The 22,835-nt window shown below is 45.5% G+C and overlaps 1 protein-coding gene across 2 annotated transcripts in view; it reads right to left on the bottom strand.

The window, feature by feature from the left end:
* The window catches only part of CNTRL (centriolin), a 159,948-nt gene that overhangs the window by 64,588 nt on the left and 72,525 nt on the right, over positions 1 to 22,835 (bottom strand). For both annotated transcript variants that reach the window (XM_077479161.1, XM_077479162.1), the window contains 8 exons: positions 16,918 to 17,125; positions 13,299 to 13,478; positions 13,039 to 13,218; positions 10,119 to 10,235; positions 6,925 to 7,072; positions 6,682 to 6,824; positions 3,811 to 3,997; positions 34 to 332 (listed from right to left, as the gene is read on the bottom strand). In XM_077479161.1, coding sequence (XP_077335287.1) covers positions 34 to 332; positions 3,811 to 3,997; positions 6,682 to 6,824; positions 6,925 to 7,072; positions 10,119 to 10,235; positions 13,039 to 13,218; positions 13,299 to 13,478; positions 16,918 to 17,125 — 1,462 coding nt within the window. The remainder of the gene's footprint in view (positions 1 to 33; positions 333 to 3,810; positions 3,998 to 6,681; positions 6,825 to 6,924; positions 7,073 to 10,118; positions 10,236 to 13,038; positions 13,219 to 13,298; positions 13,479 to 16,917; positions 17,126 to 22,835) is intronic.

Genomic DNA, 22,835 nt, shown 5'->3' with positions numbered 1-22,835 from the left:
TATCTATTATACATAATGGGAAATGGGACTCACCAGATTGTGGTGTGCAGACACATTGCAGTGCAGAACGCCAGCTGGAATGACTGGAATAGTAAACTGTGGAGGAGGAGGACCATAAACAAACTGAGTGCCAGGAGGTGGGGGCCCATATATAACAGTTCCAGGGGCCACAGAACTCCCAGTGGAGGGAGGTGGAGGTCCATAAATGACTGTTCCTTGGGGGACTGGCGTACCATTAGGAAACACTGTATAAATAACTGAGCCAGGAGGAGGGACAAAATGACATGGTAGTGCATCGCTATCACTGTGTGAGCCTCCATCAACCTCATCATCTGCCAAGGAAAGAAAAAGATTACTAAATGAGACAGTAATTGACTTTCCAGTCAATGTATTGTTTTACACAAACCCAGACAAATACAATTACCAAATTTCTGCCATTAAAGTGGAACTAAACTGTCCTATTGTTTTCAGCCATGGAAGCTGCCATTTTTGACCCTGTTTAACCTTCAACTGCCATGGTGCTGCACATGTGATCGTTATGACACCAGCCATTGGATGGTTTGACAGTTTGACTGAGAGCACAACCAATGTGCATGCCGGGAATGTAACCGTTTTTTTAAACTGTTAAATTGATGGGTTTACTTTCACTTTAAAGTGAACCCGCTTTATATGGCTGGATTTTTTTACTTACCGTAAGTCAATTATTTTGGAGTTCATTGGTGGACACAGGATTTCAGAGAAAATTGGATTATAGTGCTGTCTACTGAAAGATTTGAACCCTGGCAAAAAATAAATTGTGCCACCCAAGTGTAACCCTTCATCCTCTAAGCATTCCTCAGTTTGGTGGACACACAGTACAAGAGCATTAGCATAGACACACCTGTGTCCTTCAATGAACAAAAAGAAATGGATAGTACAAAAACCCTGTTTGCTTTCGCATACATTACGGGACACAGGAATTCAGAGACTGCCAGCATGCCCAAAAGCAGTCTAACTTAGGGATGGGTAAAATTAACAAAAAACACTACTAGGTCCACAAAAAAACAATAGAACCAGGGACTGTCTGCAGCTCAGAGGGCATCCTGAACAGCCGTATATAGCAGCTGGCATTAGTGGAGGCCTGAATATTCACCTGATAAAACTTGGGAAAAGTTTAAACAGAGGATCAGTTGGCAGCCTTGCAAATCTTGGAAACAGCCTGGCGAAAAAGCCCAGGAAGTGCTCACAGGTCTATTGGAGTACATCTCGACAGGGAAGGGTGGAACTCGACCCTAAGAGGGCTTTCACACTGCACCGCCCATAGCGTCGGCGGTAAAACGCCGCTATTTTTAGCGGCGTTTTATCGACGGATTTGCGCCGCATTTCGGGTGCTAGCGGGCGCTTTTACCCCCCGCTGGCGGCCGAGAAAGGGTTAAAACTGCCCGCAATACCCCGTAATAGCGGTGTTTTGCCGGCGGTATTGCAGCGCTGCCCATTGATTTCAATGGGGAGTAGCGGTGGAAGAGCGGTAAACACACCGCTCCAAAGAAGCTGCTGGCAGGACTTTTCCTGACGTCCTGCCAGCGCACCGCTGCACACTGGAGACAATGGTGCAGCAGTTTGAGGGCGGATTGAATGCACTATTTCTACCGCTATAGCGCCTGTAAAACACTCTCGGTCAGAAAGGGGTCTTAAAGCAGAACTAAAAGTGGTTATAAAGGAAAACTATTTTATCCTAATGCATTCCCTGCATAATTAATGCATTAAGGTATGCTATGGGGGCACTTGCAGGGAAAAGAGGGGTGAGTAGTAAGGGACTAGCTCTGAGCAATATTACTGCACAGAGCAGGTAAGTATAACCTGTGTTTTGGTTTTTTTTGTAAAAAAAAAAATTGCCTTAAAACAAAAAAGAACATACAGGCTATTTATTGTAGTAAGTTCAGGTGGGAGTAAGGCCAAACAGAGACAGCCCCAGACCCACATGGGAGCAAAAGAAAAAGAAAAGCCGCCCATGTTTGAATGAGATCAGTGGCTGTAAATCCCATTGTGGGTTCCAGCTAAAAACAGCACAGCTTAGCACCCAATATAAACTTGGGAAGTGGCTGTAACTCCCATTGTGCCAAAATTATAAGGAACAAGCACCCTGGACTTCCTAGATAGGGTCACAGGCCCAACTTTATCGCAGTGTCTTCCAGTCCCGGCAACCACTGGAACATAGGGAACTAGGCCCCCAGCTCATCAAAGACATGCAGGTAGGTTAATTGGCTTCTGTACAAAATTGGCCCTAGTATATGAATGGGGACCTTGGATTGTGGGCTCCTTGAGGGTAGGGACTGATGTGAGTGTGCAATGTACAGTGATAGGAACTATTGTAGACACACACTCAGGTTGAACTGGATGGACTGGTGTCTTTATTCAACCTTACTAACTATGTAACTATCACTTACCTGGTGGCATACCGCACAAGGAGGGCTGCAGGAACAGGGTTACACCAGGTGGTAGTGTCATGGCTGTAAAGCACCCATGCAGCTAGTTTAACACTCTGCACCATGTGCCTAGGCAGGATCCAGTGCTCAAACTAACATTAAGGAAGGGATTTTGCTGGGGCTGTCCTTACAACTTTGCCAATGTCCAATCACCTGACGGCAGCTGCATAACTCAATAGTCAAAAGGCCCGTACACAGGTTTACAAAATCATACAAAAAATACTATTTTTGAAGCGATCGTACAATAATCTGATCATTTGTACACAGACCAAAACTAAACATGAAAATTTTTCTCGCACAATAACAAATTATACGATTTTCATTTAATCAGTACAGTTTTCATCTAAAAATACAATAAAACACATTACATCACGTCCAAATTTTTATTCTGACATATGAGAGTTTTTTAACTTTAGTAAACTCTTCATTTTTGATATGGAGACTAGCATGCAAAAAACAAAAAAACAGAATATCGGATTCGCCTGATAGTCTCATCGTGTGTATCAGGTGAGAACTACACAGTAATTATATTGGACACGGGCAGAGCTCACACATGCTGCAGGAGATCATTTTTCATCACAATCAGCCAGGACACTACAAACTGCAGCCACAATATGTGAGCCCATCATTACAAGGTAAAGCAAATGAACAGCACAAGGAATATTAAAGCGGAGCTCCACCCTAAAGTGGAACTTCCACTCATTGGAACCCTCCCCCCCTCCGGCGCCACAATTGGCACCTTTCAGGGGGGAGGTACAGTACAGGTATTTGCACCCACTTCCGGCATAGATATCCGCAGAATCTGCGGGTATTTACCCCACTTCCTGCGTGTCCCCCGCTGTCTGCTGGGAAACACAAGGATCCCAGAGACAATGGGGACCATCCTTATTGAGCAGGGCGACTCGCGCATGCGCAGTAGGGAACCGGGAAGTGAAGCCGCAAGGCTCCACTTCCTGATTCCCATACCCAAGATGGCGGCGGCAGCATCCGAGAGCCGATCGAGAGATCGGCTTCGGGTGCCGACATCGCGGGCGCGCTGGGCGGGTAAGTGTCCTTATTTTAAAAGTCAGCAGCTGCAGTATTTGTAGCTGCTGACTTTAAAAAAAAAAAAAAAATGGCGGAACTCCCACTTTAACTATACTTGTGCTAATACCTAGTTGTATAGCTAGTTCTGAAGATGAGCATCCAGCTGGTAATGAAAGGAGACCCAATGAGGTCTTCTGGCCTTATGTGCCCAAGCACAGTCACGCTTTGTGTAGCTACAGCAAAAATGATAAGATCTCTCCTATAGAAAAGTATTTTGGTGTTTCACAGGAAAACAATTTAGTACTGCTACGGAACCTACCTTTGTGGCACCTGTGATGCCTATGATGAAATGGTGAGTATACCCAATGCCCCATTGCTTGAGGCAAACGCTTCTCCTTTTTGCTGTGTCTGTGGTGACCACCTTTCCATCTTGCAGGAGATGAAGTCAGTGGGTAATGTAAACTGACACCAGAGTCTTTGGTACTTATTGAATCACGGCCGGAGTTCTGCCATATAAAAACTCAGTTTAGTATTGTTGTATATCCTGCAATATTGCTGATTTTTAGAAATAGAAATTAAAAAAAAATAAATCTGAAAAACTAGAACAGAATAGGTTTTCATAGACATATTGGGGTTGATTTACTAAAACTGGATTGTGTAAAATCTGGTGGAGCTCTGCATAAGAACCAATCAGCTTCCATGTTTTTTTGTCAAAGCTTAAGTGCACTTTCACACTGAGGCGCTGGGGCATTGGTAGCAAAGTGCCGCTATTTTTAGCTGCGCTTTATCATTGTTTTAGCTGCGCTTTTCTGCCACTTTTAACCCCCATTAGGGGCTGAAAAAAAGGGTTAAAAGCACCGCTACAGCGCCCCTGCCCATTGATTTCAAAGATACTTTTTTTTTTTTTAGCACCCTGCCAGCGCACCGCTGCAGTGTGAAAGCACTTGGGCTTTCACACTGGAGTGACAGGAGAGGCGTTTTACAGGCGCTATTTTTAGCGTTATAGGGCCTGTAAATTGCCTCAGTTTGAAAGTAGCTTAAAGGGATTGTAAAGTAAAATTTTTTTTTTCTAAAATAACAAACATGTTATACTTACCTCCATTGTGCAGCTCGTTTTGCACAGAGTGGCCCCGAACCTGCTCTTCTGGGGTCCCTTGGCGGCTGTCTCTGCTTCTTCCCGCAGGTACTTCTCACGTTCATGTGAGCTCCCTCACATGGTGAGAAGCACCTGCGGGCGCGCTCCCGTGATACAGCCAGTGGCTATAGCCGCTCGTTGTATCACACGGGCGCGCCACGTCATTGGATGTGATTGACAGCAGCATGAGCCAATGGCTGCGCTGCCTTCAATCCATCCACTCCAGCCAATCAGCGACCAGGCTGAGCGGTGAAGAGGACGGCGGGGGCGAGCGCAGGACTTTCGAGGGGTGAGGTAAGTAAAACGGGGGGAGGCTGGAGGCGCCAGCAGTGTGAGATGTTTTTTCACCTTAAAGCATAGAATGCATTAAGGTGAAAAAAATTTTACCTTTACAACCCCTTTAAATTGAACAAATTAAAGATAGAAGCTGATTGGCTACAATTCACAGCTGCACCAGATTTTGCACTCTCCAGTTTTGGTAAATCAACCCTATGTGTTTTTTTTTTATACAATCATGTATTTCCAGTACTTATTGCTCCCATTCAGACAAGGACAGCAGAAAAAAAAAAAAAGACAGGAGTATTAGGAAATCCAAAACAATGTCTTATCTAGACCTTCCCAAGAAAATTTAAAGCACCGCAGCAACAGATATTATTCTACAACGTTGTATTTTATTCTGGGGAAGACAAGGATAAGGCATTAAAATGCTTTAACTACTGTTTTAGGGCACCTTGGCACTGTCAAATTTAGGCAATTCTCTACGCCTGTGACACACCATGCTGTTGGTCTGTTACAATGGCAGCACTAGAAATCCTGTGGGAGGGTTACGGGAGGCAGAAGAATAGCATTGAAGAGGTACAAGACTCTTCCACAACCAGCCCCCTTATTTTTCTTTAAAATAACAAACATGTCATGCTTACCTGCTATGTGCAATGGTTTTGCACAGAGCAGCCGCGATCCACTTTTTCTCGGGTCCCCCGCCAAGTGCCCACCATAGGAAACCGATTGCTATAAGGGCACTTGTGCAGGCCAAGCCCTGCCCCCCTGCTCCCTCCTCACTGGTTGTGATTGACAGCAGTGGGAGCCAATGGCCTATGTGGAGGGAGGGAGCCCAGAGAGACGCTGCTCTCGTAAACAGCACTGGATAGAGACTGGGTTCAGATAAGTATAAGTGAGCACTGTGGGGAGTTGCACACAGAAGGGTGTTTGTTTTTTTTACCATAATGCAGAGAATGCATTAAGCTAAAAAAAATAAAAAAAACAGCCTTTAGAACCATTTTAAACCTTATGATGAAAAAAAAAAAAAAAAAAAAAAAAAAAAAAAAAGAGCAGGACTTCCTTATTTTCCTAAATTGTGACATAATGGTCCATGCAAAACTACCAGTGCATTCTGCAATCGGTTATTTACCATCAAACCTACTTCTATACATGAGCCTTCAAATGTAACATTTAACACAACAAAAAATTTAACAATGACCACAACTTATACATACACATTAATCACAGATTCCCATTTTTATTAAATTGTGCCCTTATGCAGGGCTGGACTGGGACAGAAATTTGGCCCTGGACTTCACCCAGACCGGCCCACTTACATTTTGAGTGTCCCATCAGCACCCCCTTACATCAGAGTGTCCCATCAGCACCCCTTTACATCAGAATGTCCCATCAGCACCCCCTTATATCAGAATGTCCCATCAGCACCCCCTTATATCAGAATGTCCCATCAGCAGCCCCCTTACATCAGAGTGTCCCATCAGCACCCCCTTACATCAGAGTGTCCCATCAGCACCCCCTTACATCAGAGTGTCCCATCAGCACCCCCTTACATCAGAGTGTCCCATCAGCACCCCTTTACATCAGAATGTCCCATCAGCACCCCCTTATATCAGAATGTCCCATCAGCACCCCCTTATATCAGAGTGTCCCATCACCAGCCCCCCTACATCAGAGTGGCCCACTGAGCCATCGGCCCACCGGGGAACTCCCGGTAGTCCCGATGGCCAGTACATGCCTGCCCTTATGGTAGTGCTCCTCCAAGCATAACGCACTTACATTGGAAGAAGATGGCACATAATACCAGTAGCCTCTCCTTCGGAACGGGTCGGTCATGCTGGTGATATAATCATTCTGATAGCCGAGGGCATTTCTGAGGGAATCAATCTCATCCATCAGATTGTTGATCTCTCCAGTGTTATCTGGAAGACAAATACATTTACTATGAAATCTATAACAGAAAAAGCCTAGAGAGTGTTGTAACTGTCATATGTGTTATTTATTAAGTAAAAATCATCTCACCAGCTCGGACATGCTCCAGCATGTGTCTGAGGCGCTCTATCTCAGCTCGCTGCCTCTGCAAAGTCTGGTTGAGTTTGTCAATCTCCAATTGCTGGGAGTTGGAGGCGGCGGTGGCTCCAGCATCTGCATTCTGCATTTCTTCCCGGAGCTGTGATAACACAACAGGACAGAAGCATGCGTCACATTTCCATGCAATGACAGTGCACTGAAACTCCATGTATGATGACAGGTAAACACATTTACTACTATGAGTGCGGAAAACCGATAAATTACCTGTCACTCAGTATAGCTAGATAGTAAAGGAAACAGGACCTGATACTATGAAGGTGGCCGCAGAAGAACAGATGTCGCCCCCGGACGAAAAGATGGGGAGAAATATTTCTGTCCTTGGCAGTGCAGAATTCACTGATAGTTTCTCCCTAGTGAAGGGGTAAATTTACAGGCATTGCAGAGACAGGATGGAGCTTAGATTTACAGAAGAGGGTGATGAGAGTGTTAAAAAAAAATAAAAATAATCCCATATTTGAAGGTATACTTTAAAAATCTGCTGCTGCCTATAATCTTCTACTAATAAATAAATGATTCATTGAACGAGGAAGGTGAGGGACTTTCCATGTTAAACACTAGTCTGTTGACATTTGTGATCTCCGTGAATGGTTTTCATGGCAATAGCAAGGCACAGAGCTGCTCTGCTCACCACTGTACACTGTATCTGAGAACTGAGCCATCCAATGATGGCTCAGATCAAAGCCATTTCTGGGAGTATTGCAGCCTGAGGGGTGATTTCTGCAGAAATAAGAGTCCGCAACTTCTCCCTCTTGTCTATGCAACAGCAAATAAGTGCTTGTGTATGTAATATGGTGGTCAGACATTGCTTCTGTCTGAGCAGTTGCGTTTCATTTTGGTAGGGAACTTTGATGACACAGCTTAATGGAGGAGCTTGCATGTAAATGCCTAGCTCTTCAACCCAATCACGGTTTCCTCTCATGTAGAGCATTGCGACATGGCTCTTAACACGCAGTGCCTATCACTTTATAGGTGAAACACAGACGTTTACTCTTCCAATAACCTGTACTCAAGGTGTGCAGACACAGCTTTGTGGTTATTGCAACCAGCCTGCACTTACAGTGGTCTCACCGACTTTTCTTTTGTGTACTTCTGATATACTTTACGCTCAGCTGGCCCATTAGTATTCCAGAGAGATTAGTCTAGCACCCTCTCTTTTAAAGCAGTATTAAACCCAAAATCAAAAATGTAATTGCAGGTTACCAATCGTTAGATATGGTGACTACATTAGTTTTCTTTTTTAGGGACTAAACTCCTTTCTAGAGGGATCACTGGTCCTGGACCTGCACAGCACCCTGCCAGCAAGGACACTGGGTATGCAGTGCACCAAAGGACACAGCCCACAGAATACAGCGCTAATCAGCAGACATTATAGGTTGTTCTTGCTCTTGCATGTAGAGTCATGGACAGTCTTCCTTGGCTGGGGAGGGGTTATGCCTGGACAGTGGCCATTCAGTTGAAGGTGACAGTATAACCCAAATAGTCTTGTGTATAAAGTGCCCTTTGTGTCCTGTGATGTACCTCAAAAGACAATAAAGAACTAGGATTTTTGTACAAATCATGAAATCCTTACCTTAGAAACCACTGATAGACACAGCTCCCTACTTTCAAATGTTGTTTTGTCTTTGGACTGCTTACTACAACTGTGTTGGATTGGTGGGGGAGGTGTTATAGTCTAGGGTGCCGACATTTTTTTTTATGTGCCTAGATTGCTTATGATCAAGCATGGTCCCTCAAAAGATTACAGCTACTACAAAAATCTTATTTTACCCCCTTTCCAGATGAAGGTGGAACAGAGCACCTGTAGTCACCCCTACAAACTACTATAACAAATTTCTGCCTATTAAAGTGGTTGTAAACCCTTACAACCAACTTTGACCTACAGATAAGCCTAGATTAAGGCTTACCTGTAGGTCCAAGAAATATCTCCTAAACCTACACGGTTTAGGAGATATTTGCCGAAAGACAGGCACCGCTGTCTACGGCGCATGCGCCGTAGACAGCGGCGCGCAGGCGTACTGAGCGTGCCGCGGTCAACGGCGATATGCCGCGAGTGGCGGCTCCCGTGCGCATGCGTGGGAGTGACGTCATCGCGGCTTCGCCGAATGACAGCGGCGGAGCGGCGAGACCCACCAAGAAGATGGATGCTCCGGACTACAGGGGACAGCGGTGACTTCGCTGGCTCCTGTGTCAGGTAAGTGACACATAATGGACTAATATGTGATGCATAGTAGTCCATTATGCTTTACCTTTGCAGGGAATCAAAGAGGAAGTAAACCCATCATGTTGATTCCCAGTGTTTTTTTGAGATTGGGTAATGCTTTAATTTTAATGTTTTATACAAGTTTGGCAAACTGCATTTCAAACCCCAGTTTTCTCTGCAGATAAAGGTTTTATTGGGTTATGTGAGCTGAGCATTTTTAAAACGCAAACTTGATTAGGTACAACATACTGGTGAGGAGGAGTTACAATTTGCAGCTACAAGAAATAGTTTGCCATTGAAGATAGTTGTTGGGTCTTCTGCAACAGAAAATCATTCTGCAAATGGCAGGAAAAAAATATTAAAAATGGTTGCAAACCTCTGACATGAAATATGAACAAAGCATATCCCTCTATGGTGTGTACTTATCTCAAACCAGAGCACTGTTATTTCTGTCTGCTGCCTTGTTCCTCTTCTATCCACACGAGTCACTTATGAGAAGTTTTCCTGATACCAACAGGAATGGGGAGTGAGCACCAGCACACAACCTGTGATTAACAGCCTCAGATCTTTTCCTGTGTGCCGTGTGTAAGGGGTTCTGTTGCCTTCCCTCCAATCAGCTCTCGCTGAGCTCTGCAGAGTGTAAATTCAGCTCCCGGCCCCCTGCTTTCTGAAAGCTCAGACAAGCTATAAAAATTGTGGACTTTGCAAGACTGTAAACAAGAGAAGACTGCAGAAAAACAGGTACAACTTATGTAGGGGGATTTGTTTAATCTCTGTGTATCATCTGACGCTAGTCACTTCGCTGGGTATATATGTGTTTACAACCACTTTAAACAATGTTGGATGAGAAGTCTGAAAGTTCCAGGCATGTTTATATGCAGTAAACCTGTACAAAGAACTAGTGACTGGGCCCAGCAGTCCTCACCTGTCTCTCCTTATCTTGCAGCAATTCTTGCAGAAGATCAATTTCCGCCTCAGCTTTAGCCAGATCTCTAGCCGCTTGAGCTGCCTGGGAGCAGAAATTGTCTGCTTCCCGCATTCCCTGCCATAAAGAGAAAAGAAAATTGTCCTCATTACTGACATCAACATTATTAGATCTACCCAATCTAAATACAGCATTATTGTGTCAGCGATTACTAAAAGCAAAAGTAGTACAGTTCATGAGACATTTAGTTAGGAATGTTATCTTTTTTCAGGTTTTGTGACCTGCTTTTCCACCTCGCATTCATTGTATCAATCCGCAAATGGCGCCCAAGCCAAGCAGCCAACCCCCTGTGATTACTGTACAGCAGGGCAGCCACTACTTGGCATTGGACCTGGAAGACAGCTGTGATCATTGTAGTAGTAGTGACTACTACAGTGATTTCCATCTCCCACAGGTATGGAATATCCAAGGTGGATCAATCCATATCTGGAATTCAGCCTTAAAGTGGAGGTCCACCATAAAGTGGAGCTTCCGCTCATTGGAACCCTCCCCCCCTCCGGCACCACAATTGGCACCTTTCAGGGGGGAGGGGGGTGCAGGTACCTGTACAGTACAGGTATCTGCACCCACTTCCGGCGTAGATTCTGCAGAAGGTACGCCCCTTTCCGCAGAATCTACGCCCCTTTCCGAAGGTCCCCCACTGCCTGCTGGGAAACACACGGATCCCAGAGACAGCGGGGACCATCCTTATTGCGCAGCGCGACTCGCGCATGCGCAGTAGGGAACCGGGAATTAAAGCCGAAAGGCTCCACTTCCTGATTCCCATACCTAAGATGGCAGCGGCAGCACCCGAGAGACGATCGAGAGACCGGCTTCGGGTGCCGACATCGCGGGCTCGCTGGGCGGGTAAGTGTCATTATTTTAAAAGTCAGCAGCTGCAGTATTTGTAGCTGCTGGCTTTAAAAAAAAAAAAAAAACGGCGGACTCCCGAGTTAACTTTAATTAGTTTTTCTGAAAATAACGCTCATGCTGGTCATTAATATGGCATTTTTAGGGCAATCTCAGCAATCAGTTTTTTTTTTTTTACATAAAAATTACAAAATGGATGAATGCAACCTACCACCAACAGTTATTGTTGGCATTGTGCAATGTGCTTAGTTGTTTTTGTGACTGAACTCTGGTTAAAACTGCCTTGCATTGGCCAGCACTGGAACTAAGAGTCAAAGGTGAGAGGCCCCCTGAATTTATACCGTTGCTCCCCTACAGGGGCGGACTGACCATTGGGCCACTCGGGCACTGCCCGAGGGCCCTGAGCCACAAGGGGGCCCCATCAGGATTGATAGCCTCAGAAAAACCAGGGACAGTATGTAAAAATCTGTGTTTTTCTGTCTCTGAAATGTCCCTTACCGACATCCTTTTGGTCTAAAAATTTGGAGATTATAGCTGCCCCACCTCTCCAGTACCTTCTCAGCCAATAGAAACATGTCTGCGTATACTGTGTGTACATGTATGTGTATACTGTGTGATTGTATACTGTGTGTGTGTAAACTGTGTGGCCCCATAATCTCGGATTGCCTGGGGGCCCCATAATTTCCTATTGCCCGGGGGCCCCATGAGTTTTCAGTCCACCCCTGCTCCCCTAGAAATTGCCTGAACTCATTTTGATAAGTCATCTTCGAATTCCTAAGTAGGCATTATCAGTAACACTTTTCCTAACACTGAATCAGCTATCATAAAACTGAAACATTCCTCATAACTACAGGGCTCTGTTATGCAACACGACCAAGCACAGTAAACATAAAGGGTCTTCTAACATCACGTGGCGTCTTCTCTTAGGCAGGACTTTTAAGCGTAAAGTACAAAAGTTTAAAGTGTTACTAAACCCAGGACCCTGAATTCAATATATTTGGTCTCCCATAGTACACAGAAGATAGAAACGCAATAGTTTTATTAAATATAAACTGCTAAATACATTTTTTCATCAGCACTATAGAGCAGTCTTGTGACTTCTCTTTCAGTGCCTGGTTAAAGCTTGTAGGAGGCATTTTCCTTCTACCCTGACTGTCCTATGAGGCTGCAGGACCCCTGACCCTCTGCCTGGACAGTAGGGATTGGCCCTGTGCTGATCACATGCACCCAAGAAAAAAAAAAAAAAACCTCTCTAGCCATACACACCAAACTGAGCATGTGCAGCTTGCCCCCAAGGCTCTGCTCTATCAGGAGATGGATTGGGGACAGTGGAAGAAGGGAACAGAGAAGGACTATAATACAGCAGGAAGATCCTTTACACAGGGAGAGCAACATTTGGTCTAAGTTTTCTCGTTCACAGAAGTGCATACAGAGTCATTAATTGAGCCCATGTTTTTTTTTAGACTTAAAGTGGTTGTAAACCCTTACAAACCACTTTGACCTACAGGTAAGCCTAGATTAAGGCTTACCTGTAGGTCCAAGAAATATCTCCTAAACCTATACGGTTTAGGAGATATTTACCCGAAGACAGCCACCGCTGTCTACGGCGCATGCGCCGTAGACAGCGGCGCACAGGCACACTGGGCAGGCCGCAGATCGCAGTGATATGCCGCGAGTGTCGGCTGCCGTGCACATGCGTGGGAGTGACGTCATCGCGGCTCTGGCGAATCACAGCGCCAGGAACAGCGAGACCCGGAAGTCACTCTGGGATCCATGGCAGCGACGAAGAGGAAGACGGAGGACCGCTTCGGGGGCTTCGTTCTCAGGTAAGTTATACATAATGAGCTAGTATGCTATGCATACTAGCTCATTATGCCTTTGCCTTACAGGGTGTGTTTTTTTTTTTTTTTTGTGCCTTTACTTCCTCTTTAAGTACATGGATAAGAAAATGTCATAAAACACGAATTAGCCACCACAATTGCTGTTTTATTCTAAATGTGCCATGCAATACCTCAGAACGCTCTCGGTTGATTTGAAGTACTGTGCCATGGAGAGACCTCAGCTGGTCTTTGGCATCAGTCAGTTCTGAGGTGGCCAATTTGTCTGACATAGCCACGGCCTTCTTCAACTCCCTGAGTTCGTTTTCAAGCCCGGAGAGGTGTTTCTGCGCCTTGGTATCATCCATTCTCCTCTGGAATAGAGGGGTCGGTGTTAGATATACAGTATATGGAGCAAATGTTTCCAACATACAAATCAGAGTAAGATTCCAACCTCACTCTCCAGATCATGGAGTGCTGTGAGCAGTCTCTCCCGCTCTTCATCTGCTTCCACCAGCTGCTGGTCAGCCAGACCTTGAATCTCCTCCATCGTCTTCAGCTTGCCATTCAATTGATGTACTTCTCTCTCCAGTTTCTGCACTCTGGCCTCACACTGCTTTTTCTCCTGCTGGATCTGCAATCACAAATTGGAAGATATGTAGATTCTAGAACCAGAACAAACTTTAAAAACACTGAATACCAGTGGTGTACCTAGAACCTTCAGTGCCCCTATGTAAGAAACCATGAAGGCCCCCCCTGACAGGGCCCTTACTTCTGAGCCCGGTCGCGGAACACCAGGGCCCGGTCGCAAGTGGGTGCCTGCTTATTAAAAGGAAGCGATTTCTTCATTTCCCCCCGCTTCTCCTCGGTTCCTCTAAGCCAGTGTTTCTCAATCTTTTTCCAGTCAGGGCACCCTTGAAGTATTTTCCTAGGTGAATGGAGCTGCACTGCAACCACTTCACAACTATGTGTATTGCACGCAGTTGCAGCATAGCGATGAAGCATTTAGGGGGTTAAAACAGGCAATCAGTCAAATGCCTCTGAAAAGGCATGGGTCGCTTTACAGAGGAACAGCATTTTTTTTGCTGGTACTATGAGCAAGCAGGAAAAAAAATTTGTTCTGATTGTACACATATAGGGGGTCAGGATTAAAAGCGCATACATAAAATGTGCATACATACATGTAAACACACATGTACGCACACACACACATACATACGGTAGCTCACAAAAGGGAGTACACCCCTCACATTTTTGGAAATATTTTCTATCTTTTCATGTGACAACACAGAAGAAATTACACTTTGCTACAATGTAAAGTAAAGAAGGGAGTGTACAGCTTTTAGAACAGTGAGAATTTGCTGTCAACATGGCACCTCATGGCAAATATCTCTCTTCTAAAAATGATGCACAAGAAAGCCCACAAACAGTTTGCTGAAGACAAGCAGACTAAGGACACGGATTACTGGATCCCAACCACGACACTACCTGCCTGGAGTTTGCATGTTCTCCCTGTGCCTGCGTGGGTTTCCTCCGGGTACTCTGGTTTCCTCCCACACTCCAAAGACATGCAGGTAGGTTAATTGGCTTCTGTCCAATATTGACCCTAGTATATGAATGGGGACTTTAGATTGTGGGCTCCTTGAGGGTAGGGACCAATGTGAGTGTGTAATGTACAGGGATAGGGATAGACACTCACTCAGGTTGAACTGGATGGACTGGTGTCTTTATTCAACCTTACTAACTATGAAACTATGAATTTCCTGTGGTCTGATGAGACCAAGATACACTTAAGAGTACAAAGACAAGTGTGTGACACTGGGCCGCAGGGCAGTATTCCAACATGATAACAACCCCAAACACACTTCCTAGATGACCACTGCCTTGCTAAAGAAGCCGAGGGTAAAGGTGATGGACTGGCCAAGCATGTCTCCAGACCTAAACCCTACTGAGCATCTGTGGGGCATCCTCAAACAGAAGGTGGAGGAGCGCAAAGTCTCTAACATCCACCAGCTCTGTGAAGCTCTCTTGAACTCCATGCCCAAGAGTGTTAAGGCAGTGCTAGAAAATATTGGTGGCCACACAAAATATTGACACTTTGGGCTCAATTTGGACATTTTTACTTAGGGGTGTATCACTTTTGTTGCCAGCGGTTTAGACATTAATGGCTGTGTGTTGAGTTATTTTGAGGGGACAGCAAATTTACACTGTTATACAAGCTGTACACTCACTACTTTACATTGTAGCAAAGTGTCATTTCTTCAGTATAAACACACACACACACAATATATATATATATATATATATATATATATATATATATATATATATATATATATATATATATATATATATATATATATATATATATATATAAAAAACACACATACATACAGATAGCATTTTAAAAAACGTCAGTCCCTTAATATCTGTTCCTGCCGGGTACTGCACTATAGGGGGAGACAAAGAGCACAGCACACACCGCTTTCACTTTAGGCGTAAACGGTGCGACCAGCTCCCCGCAGTGCTGGTTTACAGTTCAGCTGAGGATCGTCGGGGAGCTCGGTCTCAGCCGCCCTTGCCACTCCTATCTAGGCATACAGGGGGCCTACACTGGCATTTCCACTGCAGCACATCTGGATAGTTTTTTGGATACCTACAACCTACCTGCCAAGTTCCTTCTAAAACTGCGTGCAAGTGTACCCAGAAAAATTGATGCGGTTTTGAAGGCGAAGGGTGGTCACACCAAATTATGGTTTTATTTGGATTTTTCTCCTATTCATTTACTTTACAATTTGTTAAATGATAAAAAATAAACTTCTAACACTCCTATTTCTGAAAGCATTCTTAAAGTGGTTGTAAACCCTCCCCTACAACTTTGTCCCATGTGAATCAGCATAAAAAACCCGAATGAACACTGCTTGTAGATATCTCCTTACTTGCTTAGTATTGTTGTAATCCCTTTTGTTCTTTAGAATGATGTCACTGAGCATGCCCAGCTCTCCCCTGATTTACGGCACACTCTCTATGTCTTATCTTTCTGTTATCTGGACTTCCTACAGCACAACACTGAACTCCCAGCAGGCTGCTAATCACTCAGAGCTTCCTCCTACACACCATGTGACCTCACATACAGTGTAAACCAGGGAATTGGACAGCAGTACTGCAGTTTTATCAGCTGAAGCTGATAGGACTCATGCAGGCAAAAACTAGGTAATCAGCACAAGTAAATACTATGAATTAAACAAGTAAGCTATGAACAGGAAAGCAGGGTTGCCATAGAAACGTTGGATTGAGAAGGAGGCTTGGTTAACAGTACAGGAAGTGCTCAATGTAAGGGCGGAAATACACTCCAATGTGGACTCAGAAAACAATACTTAAGATGGCGCTGCCTAACCGCTGGAAAAAAGTTTTTTAAAGTTTCTTTAAACAGTAAGTAATATGTGATTTGGGCTGGATTACAGTGGCTATAGTTTGATAATTACTTATTATAATGGACTAACTGAAAAGAAGCATACTTCCTCTTTAAATGTACACACACACACTATATAATCTGCACCTTCTCTACTCATCAGTACTGCTGATGGCAGATAGGGGCTCAGACTTTACACAACCCTTGGCTCTCCTGGACAGGCTACTAAGCTGCAGGCTGTAAATTATGAAGTACCATATCTCTTTGTATCGCCATGGCGATGAGTGGCTGCATATTTGCGTGCAATAGCACCAATAGAGCTGTGCTGTGAACATGTGTCCTGCGTGCTCCCAGCAGTGACCAGCGGCTAACGGAAACCTCCCGATCGCTGCTTGCGATTGGGAGTTTTCCGATGATGTGAATGCTGTGATTGCAATCACAGCGGTCACATAGTCATAAGCCCTGCCCTGCCCTGCCCTGCCTCCCAACAGTCTAAAGTCCTTAAAGGGCAAGCGGGAGGCGGCGTCAAGGGGTTACTACCCTTATATACTAATGTGACAGATTTTTCAGTGCACTTGTACCAAGTTTCCAGAACTTTCAAACAAAAAATGTTTCAGTTTTGATCTCTCACAAGACTGGACTGGGTAGAAGTCTCTCTCACCCTGGCTTCTGCAGCTTTGTTGCAAGCTTTCTTATATTCTCCAGGAGCCTCTTTGGCTCGCTCCTGCAGGGCTGCTATTTCCTCCCGTAACTTTCTCTGCCTCTCCTCTGCTTCTCGTTTCTCGTCCTCTGCCTTCCCCAGAACTTCCTTTATCTGCCGCTGCAGTTCAGCAAGATTCTGACCAAGAACATCTGAGGGACCAGAAGACCTAGAGTGTAGAACACAAATAAACAAACAGTTGTAAAATTCAGCATCATTTGCTGTAAAATATATGTTTTTTTCTACTTTAAGGTAAAGTGCAGGCATATATATATATTGTAATATTTGGGGGTTATTTTAGCTTAAAGGTAGAGCTTACCAGTGAGCTGGATCCACACCAGATGTCGTTTAAGGGCTCGTAGGCCCACTTTTATTAAAGAAAGAAAAGTCCGATAACAAAATAGTTGCCCACACAGGGGTTTCAGCTTTCCACAGCAATAATGTACGTAGAACCAAAAATACCAAGCCACCTGGCTCTCTTTAGCAGCACTGCTGCTCAGACTTCTGCTGCAGCCCTCTTGGCTCTTTAACAGAGTTCCCGTACACCCAGTACCTCAGCACTCTTTAACAGCTTCTCTTTCAGCCCACAAGCTTGGACCCTCTGTCTGCTCTGACAGACCGACCTGTGCAGACATGCACACTTCTCCCTTACTCGCCTGGACTCCTCGGGAGGGTGGAGCCCAGAACCATGGTGTTGGCTTTGTTTTAAGCCCAAGACCCACCTGTGCAATCATGCAGCCAGACTTCTGGCTGTTCCCAAAACCCGGTCCCAGGATTGGAGATTCCGTACTACCACATATCCCCCCCCTTTGTTTCGACCCCGAGGGCGGAACACCCAAGTTACTTTTGGCACCTCTGTGCCAGATACCATTTACAGAAGTACCCTCCTGTCCAACCTCGCTTCTCCTAACGGGGAACTCCACCCAATGCCTCCTTTGGGGTCTCCCTCTAAGCCTTACTGTCACTCTGCTATGAGCTTTGATGCGACCTTCTCAACTTTTCTTCCGAGTGAATTTCCATAAGCACTTCCTCTCCTGAAATCTAAATGGGTTCCCGTTGGTCTTTCTACCAACCCTTCTGCCTCCACGCTTCAGTTTCCCAGGTTTCCCCAAAACTCTCTCAGCAGTACTGTTCTGAGACTGTAGGGGGCCTATTTCTATAGTGTTTAGAACGGAAACCCACCTCTTATTTCTGGTACCTGACGCAGCAGTCACTAACTGATTACCAGGTTTACCTGTACCTTTGGACACCACATTATCATGTACCATTAACACATTATTTGGTTCATCATTGACAGACATATTCAAACCAACATTAGACCTCTCAATGTTGCACATGTCACCAATGCCTTTTTTTTCAAAATTTGCTAGGGCAGAGTCTGCAGAGGGCACACATACTGGAGGGCCGCCATCACCCACAGGAACCTCACAGGACGCCACCTCCCCTGGGTTCACCCACTCTGCAGGCAGCTGTCCTATCACTTGACCCGTTCTGATGCCATCTGTATTTTTATCCACCGGAACAGGCAAGCTCTGGTCTGATCCACATACAATTTTTATCACACTCCTTGTCCATTCCCCTGTCCTGGGGACCTTAATAGGTTTGTCACCTAAACCAACCACTGGACTGGGGACCCCAGTCTCTTTAACCACCTTTGTTTGAGCACTGGTCAGGATCTCTGCTGCTTTCAGGTTCACACTTGGCCCTTCCATCTCATGTGGTTTTTCTACCGGTGCAGTAAACGCGCCCTTAATCGATAACTGACCAGCACCACCCTGAACCATAGCAGCAGAAATGCTTCCCATCTGGCTGTTAGGAGGTGAATCCACAGACATTTTAGGCTTATTTACAACTTCTCCAAAGTCTGTCTCAAATATTTCTTCTGCACGTAGTCCAGCAGCATACATAGCAGCAACTTTTAACAAAATTAGCAAATTTAGGAATAAACCATTCCTGTCCCGTTTTACTTTGCTCTGTACAGCCTGCCATACAGTGCTCCACCTAGTGGTACTGCGCAGTACCAGCCCATCAGACTGTGGAGGAGACACACTAGTATAGATTGGCTGTACATCCCAAAGTTCAAGCATCTCTTTTAATGCTTTGGTAAATAACCAGGCCCTTGACTCCAGACCTAAGTCCTTCCTGGGGATTTTCATGACACTGGGGATGCAGAGAGACTCACTTGCTGAGACTTGAAAAGTTGCAATGGTTAACGGAACCTCCTCCCGGCTGGAGGTAAACACAGCCTGGTGCTCCACCAGAGCGCTGCCAATTGCTGGACTCATACCCAACTTCTCAGGCTCAGCATCAGTGAACTGCTCCAGAACATTACCAGTGACGTCACGTTGACACTCCATGTCAACCTCAGTTTTGTGGGTCACGGACAATGTCTCTGCTGTGCCCTTATTTGGTTCATCCTGCTCACCAGGGTTAACCCCTGCAGCAGCCACCGCGCCCTCAGGTACAAGCTGTTCTGCAGCCCCTCCTGCTGGCCCAGCAGAAACCGTGTCCACCTTATCTTTGTGCATAAAAGCCCTATCTATCAGGGAGATAAGATTTTTGCTCCAACTATCCCAATCTGTTGTATGTGCGCTCCCCTTCTGCGGTATTCCTCAGCACCGATCCATCTGCCCAAGGAGACACATAAGAACAGACTGGCTCAGCTGCAGACTCATTACACCAGTCATTGTAAATCATGTCAGACTGTGGTAGCACAGGTTGCAATACACCATATACCTGCACATTTTTAGTACTAGCAGCTTGCACTAACACATTACCATTACACGGTACAGTTCCATTCTGTCCCACCAGAGTGACATCGCAGTTGTCCAGGGCAACCTCTGACTCCAACACATGAAGTTCCCTGGAGATTCCTGTGGACAACTGTGCTGTCTTACCACCAGTTGTTACAGGCAACGGCCCATTTTTGCTAACCCCAGGTTCTTTCAGAGCAAAAGTTTTCCCAACAGCATTAAACTTTTCATTAACAGTAACACTTATAGCATTTTTCGCATTTGTAGGCTGTCCTAGCCCATGGTCAACTTGAGCCTGATAGTCATTAGACACAACACTTTTAGACATCAACACAGGTTCTATTTGGATTTTAACCCTTGCATTCCCACTATATAGGGAAAAGTCATTCTCAAATGCACATTCAGTGGCCCCACTAACTGGGGTCACTCTCACATCGTCATGGACAGTCTCGTAACCAGTCCTTTTATACATGAAATCAGCAGTTCCAGCCATCATTTCATTAAAGACAGTCTTACCCACCGCAGTAGTTGGTGTCACCATCTTCATTTGAGCACGTCGTCTTATGCACCAGTCCTCTGCTGCACTTTTACTGGCCAATTCCTCCTGGTGGCCATGGGATGAAACTACAGCAGGCATCTCTCACCGTTTAGCACCCCCTGCAGGCACAACAGGAAACTTCTTGTTGCTAGGGGTGACTGCAAACATATTTTCACCGGAATCTGAGCCTACAGACAAAACTTCTTCAGCAACATTATCTCCAGCCGTATTCCACAACCTAGGGCAAGAAAACATGCCATGCCCCAGCTGGCCACATTCCAGGCATGTTACTGGACGACTTTTTCCCAAAGCGATTCTCTCCTGGTGATTCCCAGCTGGCCGGAATGCACAGGCCTCTTTGTGGGGACGCTGAACCAAACCTCTACTGCAGCTCCTTTCAGGCATAAATTTCACTCCGGTTGCCATGGGAGACCGCACTCTCCCAGCAGAACTTTGCTGGCTCTCTCCAACATAATAAACTGGCTCCTCCTTAAGCCACTTTCCACGATCCTTATTAGACATAGCCCATGGTACAGAGACAGCCCGACTGGCTTCCTTTGCGTTGCTATGGGCAACCACTCTCATCCTCAGCCTTTGATCAGCCTCTCTCCTTGCATATCGCATGGGCTTCTCTCTGCTGGATCCAATCTCATGCTGTGACACATTCACATCTTTCACAATAGCTGTTGTTTTAACTGCAGCAGCTTTGCCAGGGGCAACAACAGCCCTCTTCCAGTTATGGACATCCAGCGGCTTTTCCCTTGCACTGAGGGTTGGCTTCCTTTCCTCTGTAGCTTTGTTCAGTGCTGCTAAATGCCGCTTGCACCAATCCACTGCAGATTCAAATGCTGGTGGACTCTCCATAACAGCAGTCACCTGTGCACTCATTGCACCAGTGTTGCTAGGGACAACCCCAGCCCTTTTTCTCCTTGATAAACTCTGATCAGGTATGTATGGGGCTCGTTCGGGCGGTAACAACCCCTCCAACCACAGAGCTCTGTCTCTCATTTCAGCAAACCTGGCTTCTTTTAAGAGCTTTGACCGCCCCATACTTAGAGACTCCAGAACAACTTTAAACAGTCCAGGAAAATGAAAGTGTCTCTTTTAAAGCAAGTTGCTTTTCTCTTCATGCAAGCTTTCCTCACCTGCACATTGCACACACTGATTGTGCTGTCTCATGCACACAAACACAGTTCATAGCAAGGAAAAAAAAAAAAAAATTTGACTTTTCATTCACAGGTACACCACCTGCAACATGCAATGCCTTTTGCCTGGCTGCACTTCCACACACAGCCAATAGTTCCTGACTTGAACTTACTGTAGAGCAAGGACCCGGATTCCACCGTCTTCTGCCCGCATTCGAACACCACTTGTAATATTTGGGGGTTATTTTAGCTTAAAGGTAGAGCTTACCAGTGAGCTGGATCCACACCAGATGTCGTTTAAGGGCTCGTAGGCCCACTTTTATTAAAGAAAGAAAAGTCCGATAACAAAATAGTTGCCCACACAGGGGTTTCAGCCTTCCACAGCAATAATGTACGTAGAACCAAAAATACCAAGCCACCTGGCTCTCTTTAGCAGCACTGCTGCTCAGACTTCTGCTGCAGCCCTCTTGGCTCTTTAACAGAGTTCCCGTACACCCAGTACCTCAGCACTCTTTAACAGCTTCTCTTTCAGCCCACAAGCTTGGACCCTCTGTCTGCTCTGACAGACCGACCTGTGCAGACATGCACACTTCTTCTCCCTTACACGCCTGGACTCCTCGGGAGGGTGGAGCCCAGAACCATGGTGTTGGCTTTGTTTTAAGCCTAAGACCCACCTGTGCAATCATGCAGCCAGACTTCTGGCTGTTCCCAAAACCCGGTCCCAGGATTGGAGATTCCGTACTACCACAATATATATATATATATATACATATATACATATACATATACACATACACACACACATACGTATACTGATGGTTGTGTTATTGATTTTGATGGAAAAGTGTGTGTGTGTGTGTGGGGGGGGGGGTCATTTGCACAAACCCAGATTCCTGAACCACAAAGCCAGGGACAACTTAGTCCTCAGTGACAAGTTTACCGGTCTATCCAGAAACCAGAATTGTTCCATGATGAGAGTGTTGCATTTCAGTGGTCTGGAGTGGAACTAGGAAAATGGAACTGCCTCGAAGGTGGTTACCATCAGGCTCAGGACTCTTATGCAAAAAAGTGGAGAGTCAGAGGATTCCTAGACTAGAGAGTGTTCAATCCTGGGGCCAGAGAGTCTGAAATTTTTCCTGCGAAACGAATTCTCTGACCCGAGCTGTGTCTAGAACTATTGATACTTCAAACAATAAGTCGGTTCCAGCAATGGTTTCTGTAGGTTCATGATCCATCCAAACCAATGTATCACTTGGACAGTGAAAGACGCATTGTCTGACAGAACCTACCCTCAGTAGGAGGTTGTCCATATATCGCACAATGAGGCTGTCATGGGAGCGCAGCAGGGCCAATCTTGGAGCCAGCACTCTGGTAAATATTCAAAGTGCAAATGAGACACTAAAAGAAAGGATCATAAATTGGTAGTACGGGGTCCCTCAGCAA

The sequence above is a fragment of the Lithobates pipiens genome, unplaced genomic scaffold (assembly GCF_037356315.1).
Source record: "Lithobates pipiens isolate NorthernLeopardFrog02 unplaced genomic scaffold, aLitPip1_a1.2 Scaffold_14, whole genome shotgun sequence".
In the NCBI taxonomy this organism is placed as follows: domain Eukaryota; kingdom Metazoa; phylum Chordata; class Amphibia; order Anura; family Ranidae; genus Lithobates; species Lithobates pipiens.
Note: the sequence above shows the minus strand (reverse complement) of the source record. Positions and strands in the feature narration are given on the sequence as shown.